Source organism: Herpailurus yagouaroundi, unplaced genomic scaffold, assembly GCF_014898765.1.
Source record: "Herpailurus yagouaroundi ecotype Mexico unplaced genomic scaffold, PumYag 182, whole genome shotgun sequence".
Lineage (NCBI taxonomy): Eukaryota > Metazoa > Chordata > Mammalia > Carnivora > Felidae > Herpailurus > Herpailurus yagouaroundi.
This window is the reverse complement of record NW_024412413.1, coordinates 27,022,128-27,039,297: the sequence shown is the minus strand read 5'-3', so window position 1 is coordinate 27,039,297 and position 17,170 is coordinate 27,022,128. Positions and strand designations below refer to the sequence as shown.

General features: G+C 42.6%; 1 protein-coding gene across 2 annotated transcripts in view; it reads left to right on the top strand.

The window, feature by feature from the left end:
* Positions 1 to 3,484: 3,484 nt before the first annotated feature.
* The window catches only part of CRADD (CARD and death domain containing adaptor protein), a 178,220-nt gene continuing 164,534 nt past the window's right edge, over positions 3,485 to 17,170 (top strand). Inside the window, exons 1-2 of one of the 2 annotated variants that reach the window (XM_040491230.1) lie at positions 3,485 to 3,675; positions 5,249 to 5,552. In XM_040491230.1, the coding sequence (XP_040347164.1) occupies positions 5,255 to 5,552 (298 nt within the window). In that variant the 5' untranslated portion in view covers positions 3,485 to 3,675; positions 5,249 to 5,254. Of the gene's footprint in view, positions 3,676 to 4,940; positions 5,151 to 5,248; positions 5,553 to 17,170 lie in introns of those variants that run through there. The other variant, XM_040491229.1, reaches the window with a different exon arrangement.

The following is a 17,170-nucleotide window of genomic DNA, read 5'->3' as shown; positions in this document are numbered from 1 at the left end:
AACATGTTTTCAACTCCTCTCAGTAAACACCAGGGAGGACAATTGCTGGACCATATGATAAGAGTATATCTGGTTTTGTAAAAAACAGCCAAACTGTCTCCCAAAGTAGCTCTACCATTGGGCATTCCCACTAGCCATGGATGAGAGTTCCTGTTGCTCAACATCTTCAGCATTCGGTATTGTCACTGTTCTGGATTTTGGCCATTCTAACAGGTGTGATTTTCTTCTGCTTTAAGGCCAAATATGTGCATATTTAGAATTATATGTACACACACATACACATAATCTCACATTTTCCGTATCCAGTCATCTGCCAATGGACACTTAAGTTGATTCCGTGATGTGGTTATCGTGTATGATGCTGCAATGAACATGGATCTATACTCAGAAGTAGGATTGCTGGATCATATGATAGTTCTACTTTTGATTTTTTTAAGGAATCTCCATACTGTTTTCCATCTTGATGTACTAACAGACTTTTTTTTTTTAAATCAAGAGTTTAAGAGTTATTTTATTTAGTTTCTAAGCTTATGGGATCGATGGAAGCTATCTTGTTAAAATTTCTAATTTTATTGTAAAATGGTAGAGTACATAGTTAGTAAGCTATTGATTTTTTTTGGAATTTATTAAAGTTTCTTTGTGACTTAATTCGTGATCTATTTTTGTGACTGTTACAAGTGTGCTTGAAGAGAATCTATTTTTCTCCATGACTTGATTTCCACATCCATTAAACAGTAAGAAGCAAAAGTGTTCAACTCCTTTGATTTTTGTTTTGAAAGTTGCAGAACCAAAGACCAAATTGAAAGACAGAAAAATAACACATTTGTTCTTTTTGACTCTTTGTTTTGCAAACTAACAATGGGTTTGACACAAGTAAACATGGTAGGAGAAAGAGAAAAAAGAAAATATCTGTCCTTCCTGAAAATAGATTTGTTACCACTGAGTAACAGGTGCTTAATCCTCTGTGGGGGCACATTTCCAGCCTACGGAGAAGGAATAGACAGAGTGGAGGAGGAATCATCTGTGATAGAGATTCTGGTCTGTTTGATTTTTTCGGGTCTGCTGGTCTCAGATATTTATATGAGTGAAACTGAATCTTTGGTGTGCTGCTCAGAAGTATCACTGTATGCTGATGTGGGGTGGTGACCCGTCAATAGGCCAACTGATGGCAGTTGGCTAGTAATCAGAAAGCCAGCCTAGTTGCTTAGGGGGCAGCATGAATGCTCATCTAAATTTGCCATAGGAAGAGGAATTTAATGGTCAAGGGCTTCACCTTCGGGATTTAAGTCAAATTCTTAATAGCCAACCTCTTACATTGTTCACCATTTGGACTCCACACCCCTCAGCTCCTGCACTAACTCATCTCATGCTGTCTCTTACTCTCTTTTCTTCTCTTCTGTGAACTCTTCATGGAACTCACTATTGGCTCCCCACCTCCCCTGGACATCATCATCACTGTCTCCTTCTAGATCCCAGAAGATCTCAAGTCTTTCCAAGTAGAACAAGTCATTAGGAAGTGTTTTAAAGTAGGTAGTTTTATGTGGGTGTGCTTTGTGCCATGTGTTTCAACTTTAGTACATGTTTGAAAATGATCAAAGTTTATAGTTGGAAAAACTACACCCAAAAGTCTGTAACCTCAGCTATTGCTAGTATCACGAGAGGTCTGCACTTTATCTGGCTGAAAGCAGAGGATGTTTCTAATACTTGTCCACATACAAAAGATAAATCTTGCCCAAGAAAGGGGAAAAAAAGGAAAAAAAGAGGAAGAGAGTGAAGAGAGTACTAGGAACTCAGGACTATCAAGAGTAGGAGGTGGCACCAGAATGATCCGCCAATGTTTTGGCTGTCATTAGAATAACAGACTCTTCACCACGCATACTGTGTACTGAAAGGGCATGAAGTTGGAAGGACCTGGTTAGAATTCAGGTTTTTTTACATATAGCTGTGAAATTTTGGCGAGGACATTTGGGCATTTTGATTCTACAGTATTCACATATGTAAAATGCTAGTAATAATACTTGTCACCTATGTAAAAAAATTGTCACTGCTGGTATAATAAAATGGTATATTAGTATAATAACACTTTAAACTGGTTACAAAAATTAGAAGGTTTTGAGGAGGGAGGTTTAGAATTGCTTTCCGCTGACTTGCTTACAAAGATATTTTCATCTTTCACTAGAGGTGTTGGTTGAGAAAACCTTTATAGAAATAGTGATATTTGAGGTTTTTTTTCCTGTTACTATCAACGAATTTTTAGCAGGCATATGACTTTCTGCATATATCACCCAACTGATTTAAAAGTGAATCAATGAATGTATTTATTGATTGCCTCATTTCATAAAAGAATTCAGGAAGGACCCTGATATTGATATTCTGCCATCTTTCTATATTTGGATCATGCATTTGTCTTGCCTTCCAAATGAAAAATGTGGTGAACTCAGAAGATCACCCCCCAGTATCAGCTGCTGTCTTTTTAGAATGTCTTTGCGTTTCAGAAGTTGGAAAACTCCAAACTTCATGCCCCAGACACCTTTGCTGCTAATGTTCTGCATGCAAAGTAGGTTTTACCAATTGCATGCATCAGAGTAAGATTTGCAGGTGCTGTTTTGATGCTGTTGGCAATTACGGCTGTGGAGACCTTGGTTTTTCTGCAGGAGTGTTTCAATGTCCAGTTACTTGCTCTGTCAGTGCTGAGAAGAGGTGGGGACTGTGGAGTGGGGCTTCCTGACGACACCTTCCAAATTGTGGCCATGAGTCAGTTAGGCAATGTTGTTGAGGGAGTCATTTTTGGACGGCCAGGACTTTTCCAGCCTTTCTTGTGAATGTCCCCAATTTTCTGTGGCAAATTCCTTACTGTCTAGAGTAGCAGATTGCTACAACTGAATCATGACTGACTGACTTGTAATCTCTTTGTGGGCAGGAACTCTGATCTAAAATGATATAAACAATCCTACATTTTTAGAGGAGGGAAAAAGATGACAATTAAGTGAAAGTTTTAACAAGATAGTAATACGTGCTACAGATAAAAACAAAGTTGGCATGGAGATGGGGAGTGCAGGAGATGAATGTTGCCATTTTAAATGTTTGTTTATTTTGAGAGAAAAGAATGTGAGCCCGGTAGGGGCAGAGAGAGAGGAAGAGAGAATTCCAAGCAGGCTTTGTGCTGTTAATGCAGGCACCGATGAGGGGCTGGATCCTACCAACCCTGAGATCTTGACCTGAGCTCAAATCAACAGTCTGCTGCCTAACCACTAAACCACCGGCCCCAATGTTGCAGTTTAAAATAGAATGGTCATGGAAGCCTTCTCTGACAAGGTACGCGAATTGTGTACAAGGCCCTGGTGGAGTTCTAGGACTAAAATGCAATTATCCAATTACTCCTTTCCTTAGATAACCCGCTTAATGATGCTACTGTTTTTCCATCTCAAGAGGCTATGTTGTTTACCCACAGTAAACATGGCGAAAAAGGCTTCAATCTGACGCTTGGGTCCCCCAATAAAAATGCTCACAGCGCTTCCTGTGTTTGCCCTCAACAAAGATGGCGATACCACTTCCTGTTCAGGGCTTTCGCCTGCAACAAAGATGGTGCTTATGGTACAGGTTCCCTAACAGTCTGGATTCTGGTTGCGGTTTTTTTTTTTTTTTTTTTTCCTTTCAATATACGTGTTTGCAGACGTAAGTAACAGGAAACCAGAAACCCGTATCCATTTTTTTCTCGAAGGCCCCGCACTGTGGTGTCTGCGGCCTGGGCACTGCTTGGCTCCCCCGCCCACGTAACTTGTTGGCGGCGTTTCCGAGCCCGACCGGGTTGGGGTGGCGGTGGGGGGTGCCGGGGCCGCTCCCGCTTCTGTTCGCTGTGAAGTTCATTCCCAGCACCCTCGTTTTAGCTTGTCAAGTTGCCCCGAGAATCTCTCATAGTTCTTCACGTTCGTAATACAACAGGATTTCAGCTGGCGAGGCAGGGAATAAAAGTTCCAAATAGGCTCTGGCAGCCAAAAGTGCACACCCTCCCCCTCACCTGCCACCTCTCAGACTTCACCGAGAGCTACTCGACGGGGTGGGGTCGGGTCACCGGCCGGTGGTACTTTCTGTGGGTGCCTGGAAGCCCCATGTGCCGCGTCCTCCCCTCCCCCATCCCCGCCGCTTCTTTACATCCACGGCTTCCGCACCGGCGCCCTGGAGTTCACGGGCAGTGCCTTTATTTATTTTTTTTTAATTTTTTTTCTTCATGTTTTTATTTATTTTTGGGACAGAGAGACAGAGCATGAACGGGGGAGGGGCAGAGAGAGAGAGGGAGACACAGAATCGGAAACAGTCTCCAGGCTCTGAGCCATCAGCCCAGAGCCTGACGCGGGGCTCGAACTCACGGACCGTGAGATCGTGACCTGGCTGAAGTCGGACGCTTAACCGACTGCGCCACCCAGGCGCCCCTCGGGCAGTGCCTTTAAATCGTGCATGGCTACTGACCAGGAGTGGCGTGTGGACATTTTTTTCTTGTAGAGAAAAAGAAGATCCCCATTAAATGTCCCATGCGTGTGTGGTCCTGGCAGTGTAATCATAGGGAGTCGGAATTCTTAGAGGGAAGGGGTGGAGTCTGTGACCATATGTAAGGTTTATCATAGACTGGGCATACACAATATTTTTCTTGAAGGTGATGGTGTATAGGGCTTTTTTTTTTTTTTTTTTTTTTTAGGGGAAAAGAACCTTAGACTCACTGGTACCTACTGGGCTCTGGTGCTCACTCCCATTGTGGTACAAGTTCAGCAAATGCCCATGGTCAGAAGGGCACCTTGCATGCGTATTGGCAGTTAACTCTGGTATTGGATATCTCTGATGAAGGCAATGTTAAAATAAAGCCACTGTTTCTTTTTAAGTATGTTAAAATGAAATGCTGCTCTGTAATTCTCCGATCAATGTTGCTTTTTTTTTTTTTTTTTTTTTTAAGCAGGGTCTCTGACCCACGTTTTTCCAAATCTCTTTATCAAGCAAGGAATCGAGCTAGGACCCCACTGTGAGGAAAGTAGAAACAGAAAAGATGATTCATGTTCAGGGTTGTTCGTTATGTTCGGAAACGTTCAAGATTAATTTGCCTTGACTTAGCAGCCAGGGACTATACACCGTGGTCTGACACTCGGCTAAGATTCAAAGAGGTGCCTGACCTTAAGGAGTTTGCCTTGCATGCAGGACACTGTCTTTAGGGGTTGGTCAGCGGTCCTGTAATCTGAGCTGTTATTCTGTCTTTTCTCAGGGAGAGATGGAGGCTAGAGACAAGCAGGTGCTTCGCTCCCTTCGCCTGGAGCTGGGTGCCGAGGTACTGGTGGAGGGACTGGTTCTTCAATATCTTTACCAGGAAGGAGTCTTGACGGAAAACCACGTTCAGGAAATCAAAGCTCAAGCCACAGGCCTCCGGAAAACAATGCTGCTGCTGGATATCCTACCTTCCAGAGGTCCTAAAGCATTTGATGCATTCCTAGAGTCCCTGCAGGAATTTCCCTGGGTTAGGGAGAAACTGGAGAAGGCAAGGGAAGAAGCCATAACTGAGCTGCCTGCAGGTAGGCCTCAAAAAGATCATTTGATTTCAGTTGCAAAATTGTTGAAACTGCCCTTTGGATGTGAAGTTGGGGTTTTAGGCTGGGAGTGGGTAAGGAGTTTGGACTGAAAGCACATGGTATTGGAGGCACAGGATGAGGAAGTGGAATTAGGAAGTGCAGGGAAGGAAGGAAGAATGAACCATGATTGCGAGGGTGGGAAGGGAGGTCAGAGAATACATTTAGAAATGCTTCCAGGGAAGCTTGGCAAGTCACTTGGGAGGCATGTTCTCATCTGAGAGCCAGGTCATATCTCAGCCCTTGGCATTGGGAGCCATTTGGAAAGTGCAGATGGGAAAGGCAGGCATTAGGCCCACTGATAACTGATTCGTGGGGTGCCAGAGCTGCTGGCTGGAAAAGGTCAGCTTCGGGAAGGAGGAGACAGCCTCTAGGAAGGCACGCCTTGCACCTGTTCCCTAAGCTGTCCTACATGGCCAAAGGGGATTATTTGGAAAGCTGGTTAAGTAAGTTTTTAAAGGTTACGATTTAAAGTCGTTCTTTTTTGTTTGGCTTTGTTCAGACACCCGGAGTATTTAATGTTAGAGGGTCAGTAGTTTGGAGAGGGTCTCATTTCGATTTTAAGGTAAGTTGGAAGCTATGGAGAAGAGAAACAGTCCTGGTGCTATTAGCATGGCTTGTAGCAGGAAGATGTGCTATGAAACACTTTCCCTCTAACACTTCCATGACGTTTACTGTTTTACAAAGAAAGAGGAGCAGAGAATTGAACTGGCAAAAAAATAAAAATAAAAAATAAAAAATAAAAATAAAAATAAATCTATACATAAATAAAATAAAAACAAATCAATTAAAAAAGAAAGAAAATAAATAAAAAGTTTCAAGTTGACTCGCAAATTTCTAACAGGAAGTCAACCTTCTCTTTAGTTTTTAAAAGCAGTGATAGAACTCCTCTGAGACGGTAGTCCTCAGACTTTGTTGTTGCAGTTTTAAACATACCAACCTAACTGGTTAAAAAACAAATAAGGAATAAAAGACCTATCTTATTATTTTTGCCCCATGGACCTCATATTTTATTTTTGTTTTTTTTTGTTCATGGACCTCATATTTTGAATGATTTTTCAGACCACACATACTAAGTAATCATGATTAACTCTTCTATTTTTATTAATGGCATATGTCTGAATATCTGCTCTGCATGAGATAACCGCTTAATGTAAGAGGGCTTGGTTAAATCCTAGTGGAAACAGCAAACATATTTTCATTTTCTAGCATGACCAAATTATAGGTAAATGTATGTTTTAGGCATTCTGAAATACTGAAAATAGCTGTCCTTTGAGGACCACAGGAATTCTCAAATTCGACTCTCCTTACAAAATTAAATACTCCAGGTATGTGAACAAATTGAAGCTGAAGTGTCTAAGACGTATCTACCACTTTACTGAAAACAGAATAAATAACATAGAACTGGGGACACGTGAAGAAAAATAGGGTATCCGGTGTCTTTTCCTGGTATTTGACTTTGAGATTCCTCTTTGCACTAAACAGTTGGAAACAACAAAACAGGCAAACTGAGAGCCGGTTGCTACCAAAATATTTCATTTAATTTTACAACCATTTGAGGTGATGTAAGTGATGTGAGGTGATGTAAATTGTCCTGTTGTATGTTGTTCATAGAGGTGTGACCCTATTTTCATTTCTTCAGATTTATTCAGAGAACAAGAAAAAAATTATGATTTATTTTTACCAAATGGTGAAAGTTACACAGAAGCCGAGAGCAAGATAGTTTTTTTTTTTAAAGTAAGCAGAATGAAACAGTTTAACGTGAGAAAAAATTGAATGTGTCTGTGTGAAAAATAATATCGATTTGTTAATTCTGTGGAAGTGTTCAAATGAACGATAGGTTGGCTACTGTAGACATTGAATACTCTTAACTGTCCTACTTTTTGTTGAGCAACATAGCTATTGAAAAATGTTTTGAAGGGAGAGCTTGATTTACATGTATTTCTCTATATCTTCTACAATGATAATCACATAAACTCACTTTTAAAATAACTTTTGTTAATTATTGAGTATTTTAAGCAAGATTATAAAATATAAGTAAGGTGTAGAGAAAAACGGCACAGAGAACACCTGCTTCCCCATCGCTCAGTTTTTTTAAAAAATATCACAAGGGCGCCCGGGTGGCTCAGTTAAGCGTCCGACTTTGGCTCAGGTCGTGATCTTGCGGTTAGTGAGTTCGAGCCTGTGCGTTGGGCTCTGTGCCGACAGCTTGGAGCCTGGAGCCTGTTTGGGATTCTGTGTTTCCCGCTCTCTCTGCCCCTCCGCCACTCACGCTGTCTCTCTCTCTCTCTCTCTCTCTCTCTCTCTCTCTCAAAAATAAATATTTAAAAAAAAAATCACCATTGCCTTTGAGGACCCTGGATGCTCCTCCTAGTCCTAGCTCAGCCCCAAAGCCCACTTACTGATAAATCCTAGATTTGGAATTTATCACTCCCTTCTTTACTTTGTAGTTTTCCCTCTCATAAAAATCACTTTTAATATCCACATGTATGGAAAGTCCACTATACCAAAAGTTTTAGCAAGATATATAAAGATACAAATTTAAAAAATATATAAAATGTGTGTGGGAGGGTAAACGATGGAAGAGATGATATATTTTAAAGGAGCTGTTAGTTAATAGCCTTCTCTTATTTGGGACCTTAAACTTTCAGTGTTTAATTAAGTTGATGGCAATATTTTAATTCTATAGTTAATTGGGACTTAATTAATTGAAAACCTACATACACACACACACACACACACATATATATGTATATATATATATATATATGTATATATATATTTATTTATTTATTTATTTATTTTAATCCTGGAAAGAGTATCAGAGTTGAGATGCCTTCAATTTCATGTTCCCACAAAAACACAGATGGACCCAGAGGTCTATTTCCCCCGGACCCTGTGCTTTTCCAGTGTTGTAAGAGAGTAGTTTCAATAAACTTTTAAGGAGTCCATTTCAATCTTGTAAAGGCATTTTTTGAATTTTGAGGGATTAAACTGTCGGACAATGTGGAGCTTATATATTCTGTGTAATACATTAACCTCGTCTGATCTTTTACTCACTTTGTTGTTAGTAATTGATTTGTGTAGGTTTGGTGGTCTCCTCTTAGGAGGCCTGAGAACAAATGGGCTGAAATACCTATTTCTCTTTGGCCAAGAGCCTGCAACTTCTCCAAGAAAGAACTGATTTCATTTGATTAAAAAACATTTTTGTTTTGGTCTTCTCCAGGAATCCTGGTTTTCCCTTTGCTTGTTTAATTTCTGTGTTTCGCTGTAAATTCTGAGCTGCCTCAGAAGGCCTTATTTGGTGATCGATCCTAGTTAGTTGGTTTTTATTTATATTCTGGGTGTAATTTTTTAGAGAAAAATCGAGTTGTATCTTAATCCCCTCTGGTCTCTTAAATCCCACCCTTATCAAATCCAGAAACATGAAGAAATACCTTAAAGCTTTGATTCCTTCAGTCTGCCTAGATGATAGGTTTTCCTATCTCTCTTAAAAAAAAAAAAAAGTCTAAGATGTTAATGGATAATTGATTTTGTGTTTTTCTCACCTTGTAAGGACTCTTAATATTTTAAAAAAGGATTTCTGGCAATAAAATTACTTAATTCAGCTTGGCACCGTGGAAGGGACACTTCATAGTGTGTCCCTTGCTAGCCAAGGTCACACAGTAGACAGTAGATCAGCTGGCAGTCCTCCCTGGGCTCCTGTCTGGTCTTTTAGGAGATGAGAACAGGGCTGAATCTGGATGTAGACAGCATGTGCCCGCCTGCCTGGCTTCCTACTGCTCATGGGCCCTGTCTGCTGACAAGCTGTCTCTAGTGCTTGAGCTAATCTGGATCTGGAAAGGAGGTTTATGGGCAGCCCCAGTCCCACCAGCTGGTAGGACTTAGCCTAAGTCACGGTGGGAGGGACTCCTGGGCCCCGGGACTCTCTGTTCTAAGGTGTTGGCCCTGTTTGTGGGACTAGGTCTCTGCTGTGATTCTCACTTAACAGTCGGCCTGGCAACTTTGCCTTTAACTCCAGTCTTCTGTTAGACTTGGGAGTGTTTTTCTCCCCCCTCGTCCGGAGGCTGGATTCCTGCTTTATGTCCTCTTAGCCACTGGCAAGGATGAAGGACAGCAGTCTTGGAACACAGCTCGGTGCCTCATATGTTAGCATCGGCTGCTTCAACTCTCTAGCCTCCTGAGGCTATTTGCTTCAGCTTTGCTTGAGTTTGAGCTGGTCCTCGCCACTGACCCTATGCCCTGACACCGTGGCCGCCCTCACGCCCTGCCCCGCAGGACGCAGGACGGGCCTGTTTCTCCTCTACCCACGGGCTCCAGGGCTCTGTCTGTCCCTTTTGGAATATGACCGTGCTGAGGCACATCGGCTACCCTCTCAAGATACACTCTGGCTCTCAGATGTATGCTTGGATGCGTCTGAAGTTACTGAGCGATAATGGCAAAAATCTCAGGGATTGTAGTAGGTTTGTTGGAACAATTTCTAGCCTGGGATTCTCCGGTCGTTACCATGAACGAGCCCTATTCTGCATATGTAAGTTCAGCGTTGATCTCAGTTTTTCCAGCTTGTGGTCTATCCAGGCACTTGTGTGGCTGAGTAGAGTTCACTTTATGGCATCCTGTGTGCTCGAGAGGGAGTGGTGGGTCAGCATCCACGGTAAGACCCTTTGCTGTGGTGAGGGCGGAGTCTACAGAGAGCCCCATCGTGACCATCGTGTCCTTCCTGAGGGCCAACTAGATGCCAGGCGCTAGGAAATAAAGTCACGTGAAGGACCTCCACATCAACTGAGGGGATTCACTGTTCATTCAACAAATATTGAGCGTTGACATTAGGTGCTAGGATATTATGGGAAACAAAGCCCGTGTGCTTCTGGAGCTCACTGTATTCTGTATTCTGACGCGGATAGGCAACAAGCAGATGAGGGGATGCTGTATGTGTGTGTGTGTGTGTGTGTGTGTGTGTGTGTGTGTGTGGTGGTGAGGGAGGGCTTTGCAGACCGCGCGGGGTGGTCAGAGACAGTCTCTCCGCTGTGATGACACAGAGCAGAGACCTGAATTCTGCAACAGAGTGGGTACCGAGAGGAAGAACGTTTCAGATAAAGGGGACCACAAAGGCGCAGGAGCTCCAGTGGGAGCCCTCAGTGACAGTGTGGCTAGAGCCCAGGCCTGTCTGGGATAATAACCTCCCTCACGGAGAGATGAGTCAGGCTGCGTGTCAGCAAAGGCCCAGTCTTGGTCATTTGTTGTTGTGCTTCCCCAAATGTGAGATGAGTGCACAGCCATGATGTTGGGTAGCTCTTAAAATGATTTTAGGTGATGTGCAGATATGGGAGTGAATCTCATGGCGAGAGAGTCATTTCCTTTTTCTTTCTGTTTCAATCCTGAGGATATCCAAATGAAAGCCTCCCTTTGCTGTAATATATCTCTTGACACTTGCCAGTTTTTCTTTTTAACAAAGAGAAAGAGGTCCTTATGCCTAAAGCCTTCTGTGGACAACAGTATTTAGCTAGATTTGAGTTGTGTTGCCTTTTTTCCCTTATATTAATCTCATGGTCTCCTTCCATTTATGGCAAGTAAAACTGTTTTCTATCTATGAACTTACTTTTATTTTTTTTTTACATTTTATTTATTTATTTTTTTTGAGAGAGAGACAGAGCACAGGTGGGGGAGAGGGAGAGGGAGAGGGAGACACAGAATCCGAAGCAGGCTCCAGGCTCTGAGCTGTCAGCACAGAGCCCGAGGCGGGGCCCGAACTCACAAACCGTGAGATCATGATCTGACCTGAAGTCGGAGGCTTAACTGACTGGGCCACCCTGGTGCCCCCTTACTTTTATTTTTTTTAATGTTTATTTATTTATTTTGAGACGAGAGCGAGTGAAAGGAGGAGGGGCAGAGAGAGAGGGAGAGAGAGAACCCCAAGCAGGCTGTGCACTGTCAGTGCAGAGCCCAACGTGGGGCTTGAACCCACAAACCGTGAGATCATGACCTGAGCCGAAATCAAGAGTTGGACGTTTAACTGACGAAGCCACCCAGGTGTCCCGTGAAGTTACTTTAAAAAATATATAGCTTTTATTTAGGTAAAAATGAGTCACTTGAAGAAAAATACTATGAAATAATGGTTTGAAGATGTGGCAAAAGATTGTAAAGATTCTTCCCACACATTTTCTTATTTAAAAAGACAGGAGTTTGGGGCAGAAACCATCCCCTGGTCGTGTAGTTGGGGAAGGAAGGCTCCAGCTATAGTTCATAGAGAAGATGGTACCATATTCAAGGCACTTTATTGTTTTTCTCATTCAGATTATGCAGAATGGCTGGGAATTGGTTAAATTTATTAGTAGAATTGCCAGAATGACTTTATGTTGATTTTTCTAAGTTCTAAACATGTTCATTTGCTAGTGTACCAGAGTCAGCAAGATGGAGACATATTCTGGTATTCCAGAATTTTAGGCTGGGAGGGACTCCTAGATCATCTAATTTTTCTCTGAGAAAGCTGAGGCCTAGGGAGATTAAGTCAGCTTGCCCATGATTACATAGCTAGTTAATGTAATTTATTGTCGAACTAGAATCCAGGCCTCCCGACTCTTGATTTAGGATTTTTTTTGCTATTCTTGGCTCCCCACTGGGTTTCAAGTGGAATTGTATTATACTGTTGTGTTAATAATTGAAATAAGCTTTTAAAAAATTACAGTAATGCTTTTTGTTTTAAGAGGGAAAATTTCAAGGGCTTTTAGAGGTGTACTGGGATAAGATTTTGCTAAAATATTTTATTTTTATTAATGCTAATTTTAATCATTTAAAAGGAAATTTTGATAGTTTAGTACTGCATTTTATCAGAAGATTTCTCCCCCTGCTTCTGCAAGGCTGACATAAAGGGAGAGTGGAAGACTTTTATCGAGTATTTATGGGACTGATGAAATAATGCATCTGTTGGCAGCTAATTGTAGCTCTTTCTAGGAATAGCAAACCATGTGACAGGCCTCTCCCCAGCAGGATGCTTCCATTTCACTTTAAAAAATGGATTTTATGTTCTTTTCTCTTAGAAATTCTCACCGTGACTTTTTTCTCCCTCCTGCGGATGTATGGGCCACTCGGCTACATCAATCACCCTATTGACCATCGTGGTTGATTTAGCTTGTTGTTTCTCGGCCCTGGCTTTAAAACATTACTGATCCCTAGACTGTGACGCAAGCCAATTCGTGCCAAAATCTGTGGAGGTGTGATCTGGGCAGTGGTAGTAAGACACACACACACACACACACACGCACGCACACGCATTTGCACACCCATACATGTGTATACAAGCAAGCACAGGGACATGCGCAAATGCCTCAGTGAGGTCATTGTAGAATGCAGCCAGGGTTGAGAACCTTGAAATCAGACCAGCTGATTAGGCGCGTGGCTCCTTTGCCACTTGTTGTTCCCCAAGTATGAACTTCCCAAAGTTGTGTACTTGCTTGAAGAGTTGTTCTTGTTTTCTGGTGAGGTGAGGTGGAAAGGTGGTAGGAATGGAGATGTAGAAGGATACGTAGTTTTGTTTTGATTAAAAACAAGTGTTTTTAATTCTTTAAATTTCTTGAACTGTGTTGCTCAAGAATGTTCCAGAACCTTAGACCCTACACAGGTGTGACTCTGCTGCCAACATATAAATCCATTAGAAGAACCCTGGGGGGATATACAGGCTTGATGTACTGGGAATGGCTTAGCCAGTGAAATAACTACCATAATATTTATTGGCAGCTTTACTTTGTGCCAGGAACTGGTCCAGGTCCTTTGCATTTATTAATTCATTTAATTCTGGCAATAACGTGGTGAGACAGGTGGTGGTATTATTACTGTTATTGCATGGAGATGTTTAGTCATGTGCTCAGGGTCATACAACCCAGTAGGGCCAAATTTGGAATCCAGGCACTTTAAAGCCTGCTAATTCATGGCCTATAAAAACACATTTTCAAGGTACGCTTTTCTCTCCCCCCTAATTCTGACAACGGTGGCTGCTCTAGAGCCCATCATTTGCCAGCCCCCAGTGTTCTTCCCTCCCCTACTCCAGTCCCTCCCAGGCGAGCAGCCCGAGGGACTTCTCTGTCTTTCTCTTTACTGCCTATTGTCAGAAGACTAAATTCTGGCTGGTATGTCTCTCTCCCCCGTCTCTTATTTTATTCTTTTTTGGGGGGTGAGGTCTAATGTGAGGCCACATGGGGTCAAGGAACAGAGCCCCTGGGTTGCTCCTGTCCCAGCTTGCTACCTTGAGAGTAAAAAAAGACTAAATCTTCTTGGCTGTGATTAGGAGACGGTGTATTGGCTCTCCTGATACTGGGATCAGGTTCCACTTTTGCAGCTCTTAAATCTTGCTATCGAAAGGCGAAAGCCATCAGTTCTAATAACCAGCTTTTCCGATGGCACAACCTCAGAGTTTAACCGTATGCTTAGCAAGGTAGCTTTCTATTTTTACGGGTGTCGTTCAAACTTGTAGGCCGTTGTTGTAGCTAGCTGCAGGAATGTTTGCCTTTGCTTAATTTTAATAGGCAGCTGTGTTTATACTTGTTGCTCAGTTTGAACAGTAAGGAGTATATGTATATGCTTCTTTGGAGGACTTTTCCCCCAGAGGGGGGAAAAAGGGTACATTGTACTTTTCCAAACAGTAAATTTTAATTGAGAAGGAAATGTGACCTCTAAAAGAAGTTTAGTCCTAGGCTTTATTTTTGTTAATGTTATAAAAGAAATCTTAACTCCTTGTAAGAAGTGCCAAGTTGACAATTCCTGGAAATGTTCATGTTCTATTTATGCTCAGAGAGGGTGGTGACGCTGTTACCAAAATAATACTGCTGAGATGTAGTAAGTGGCAAAGGAGAGCTTTGTGGTTTCATAACCTAAATATAAGACTTTTAAAGCACCTCTCAGTTCCACCATTTGTATATAAGGTGTAAGGTGCTGAGTGATAATGACCAAGTTGTTAGGAGACTTGCAGAGGCAGTAGAGCACGTCTGCTGGGACTTGCCCCATTGTTCGAACTACTGTGGAAGGTTAGTGCCGGAAGGGACCTCAGAGACCCCCACTGTACAGATGAGGAAACTCAAAGATGTAAGTCAGTCTGACAGCATGTATGTGAACTCTTTGGTTCAAGCAGTAGCCCTCTTGCTAACGTAAGCAAAAATAGGAATTTCTCTGACGTATACTGGATTATTCACAACTTTGAAAGAATTGCTAAAATTTCAGGGCCCAGTAAGGTGGGAATGGGGCACCTCTGGGGATCTCTGGCCATTGGTGTTCCTCCTCTGAGTCCCTCCACCTTGCCGTCTCTCAAGATTCAGGGTCTGACTGGCCTAGGTTGAGTCATGAGTCCTTCGTTTAGGACACCAGAGTCACCTGGAGTGGGAAAGGGACAGATCCAAAAGGAAGAGGTGAAAGCTGGTGAAGACATGTCCACCATACTATATCATTCCCATTGTTTTTATATTGAACCCATTCTATAGTTGTGGACCTGGAAAAAAATGAAAGCCCTTTAAAGGAAGGAGAATATTCTACATCTTAGTCTTAGTATAGCAAGGCTGAGGTCGAAGGCCAGAGGTAGTAGGAAAAGTAGAGGAGAACAATTTTGAGAGCAAGGTAGGTCTTCTGAAACCTTTCCAAAATGAGAAGATGTTCGGAAAAAACAGATTTGAGAATGTTGAAGTAGAGAGGTGGTGGGGCGCCTGGGTGGCGCAGTCGGTTAAGCGTCCGACTTCAGCCAGGTCACGATCTTGCGGTCGGTGAGTTCGAGCCCCGCGTCAGGCTCTGGGCTGATGGCTCAGAGCCTGGAGCCTGTTTCCGATTCTGTGTCTCCCTCTCTCTCTGCCCCTCCCCCGTTCATGCTCTGTCTCTCTCTGTCCCAAAAATAAATAAACGTTGAAAAAAAAATTTTTTTTTTTTAAATTAAAAAAAAAAAAAAGTAGAGAGGTGGTAGAAAGAGAATTTGGATTGGGTTCTGGCCTCAGGGCTTTACGTACATAAACTCACTTTATCCTTTGAGGTCAGCACTATTATTGTTACTTGTATTTTACAAATGAAAGTATTAGATGAATTGCCCAAGGTCACATAACTTGGTAGTAGCAGAGCTGAGATTTGAACACCGATAGTCTGGCCCTCCTGTCCATGCTGTTAATTGCTAGGCTATTCTGTCCCCAATACCAGTTCTTGGTTCTGGTCCATGTCACGTGTCTCAGAGTACCTGACCTGGGCTTGCTACAGCTTCTTTATTTTCTGACCCTTTCTTCCCTTGAGTCTCACATGTAGCCAACATTTTCATTGTGTTTTTAAAAATAGCTTATCGGGGCGCCTGGGTGGCGCAGTCGGTTAAGCGTCCGACTTCAGCCAGGTCACGATCGCGCGGTCCGTGAGTTCGAGCCCCGCGTCAGGCTCTGGGCTGATGGCTCAGAGCCTGGAGCCTGTTTCTGATTCTGTGTCTCCCTCTCTCTCTGCCCCTCCCCCATTCATGCTCTGTCTCTCTCTGTCCCAAAAAAATAAATAAACGTTAAAAAAAAATTAAAAAAAAAATAGCTTATCAAATGAGAAGTTAAAAAAATACCAAAGAAGATAAAAAATATTTTCTAAGAAATGTGATTAGACAAAAATAAAGATTTTGGATGAAATTGACACGGCAGTTTTTGTTCCTTGAGTCTTTATCTTTTCCCTTTCAATTTCTTTTTATTCTCAATCAGCCCTTTGATGGGGCTGTGGGCAGTTGTCCTTTTTCAGGCCTCCTCGTAGTTGAGCCCTTTTATTCCTTTTTGTGCCAGTCTGGATCTATTCAGGAAACACAACCACACAGTAATTTGAACAAGGAAAATTTAATATAAAGGATTATTAACTAGTAAAAGGTTAACTATGGTTAACTACTGAAGGGGTAAAAGAGGTCTCTAAGGAATATAGGAATAGCAGATGGAAGGAGCTATTTTTTCTAGGGCTGAAGGAGAGCACAGGATGAAGGCGCCAAGAGCTCGCAAGAGACCCCTCGCCACCCCCAAGGCTGAGTTTCAGTCCCCTTTGGAGATGAGTGACTGCCTCTTGAATATGAGGCCTACTGGTGGCCAGTGAACTGGCTGGACCGGTCTGTAAGCCCACTTGGCCGAGAATCTTGGTAGAGCATGTGGGTGGGCCAGAGTTGATCCTTAGCAGTCTGCTGAGTAGCAGAGAAATTCCCTGGAGAGTAAGCACCTTTGCGTTTCCCAAATGCCACTGGCAGTACACTTTGGGGGTGGGAGGGAATAAAGCATCCCAAACCCAAATGAAAAGCCCCTGCCTCTGCCCTGGGCTTTCAGTGTCCCTCCAGTGCCCTCTTTTGATGGAAACGAACACTACACCATCTGGCAAAGGCCAAATGTTCCCAGGGTCCAGCCCCAGGGTCATGAAGCAGGGCAAAGAGGGCGAATTTAAAACTAAGAAGTCCTACATCGCTAACTGGTGCATCTCACCTATAAAATGATGAGAGTATATAATTCCCAAAGCAGTTCTAAGAACCTGATTTAGTCATTCGTTTATTTAGCCAACATTTATTGACTGTCTACCATTGCTGGCTATTCAGCAGAGGCTGT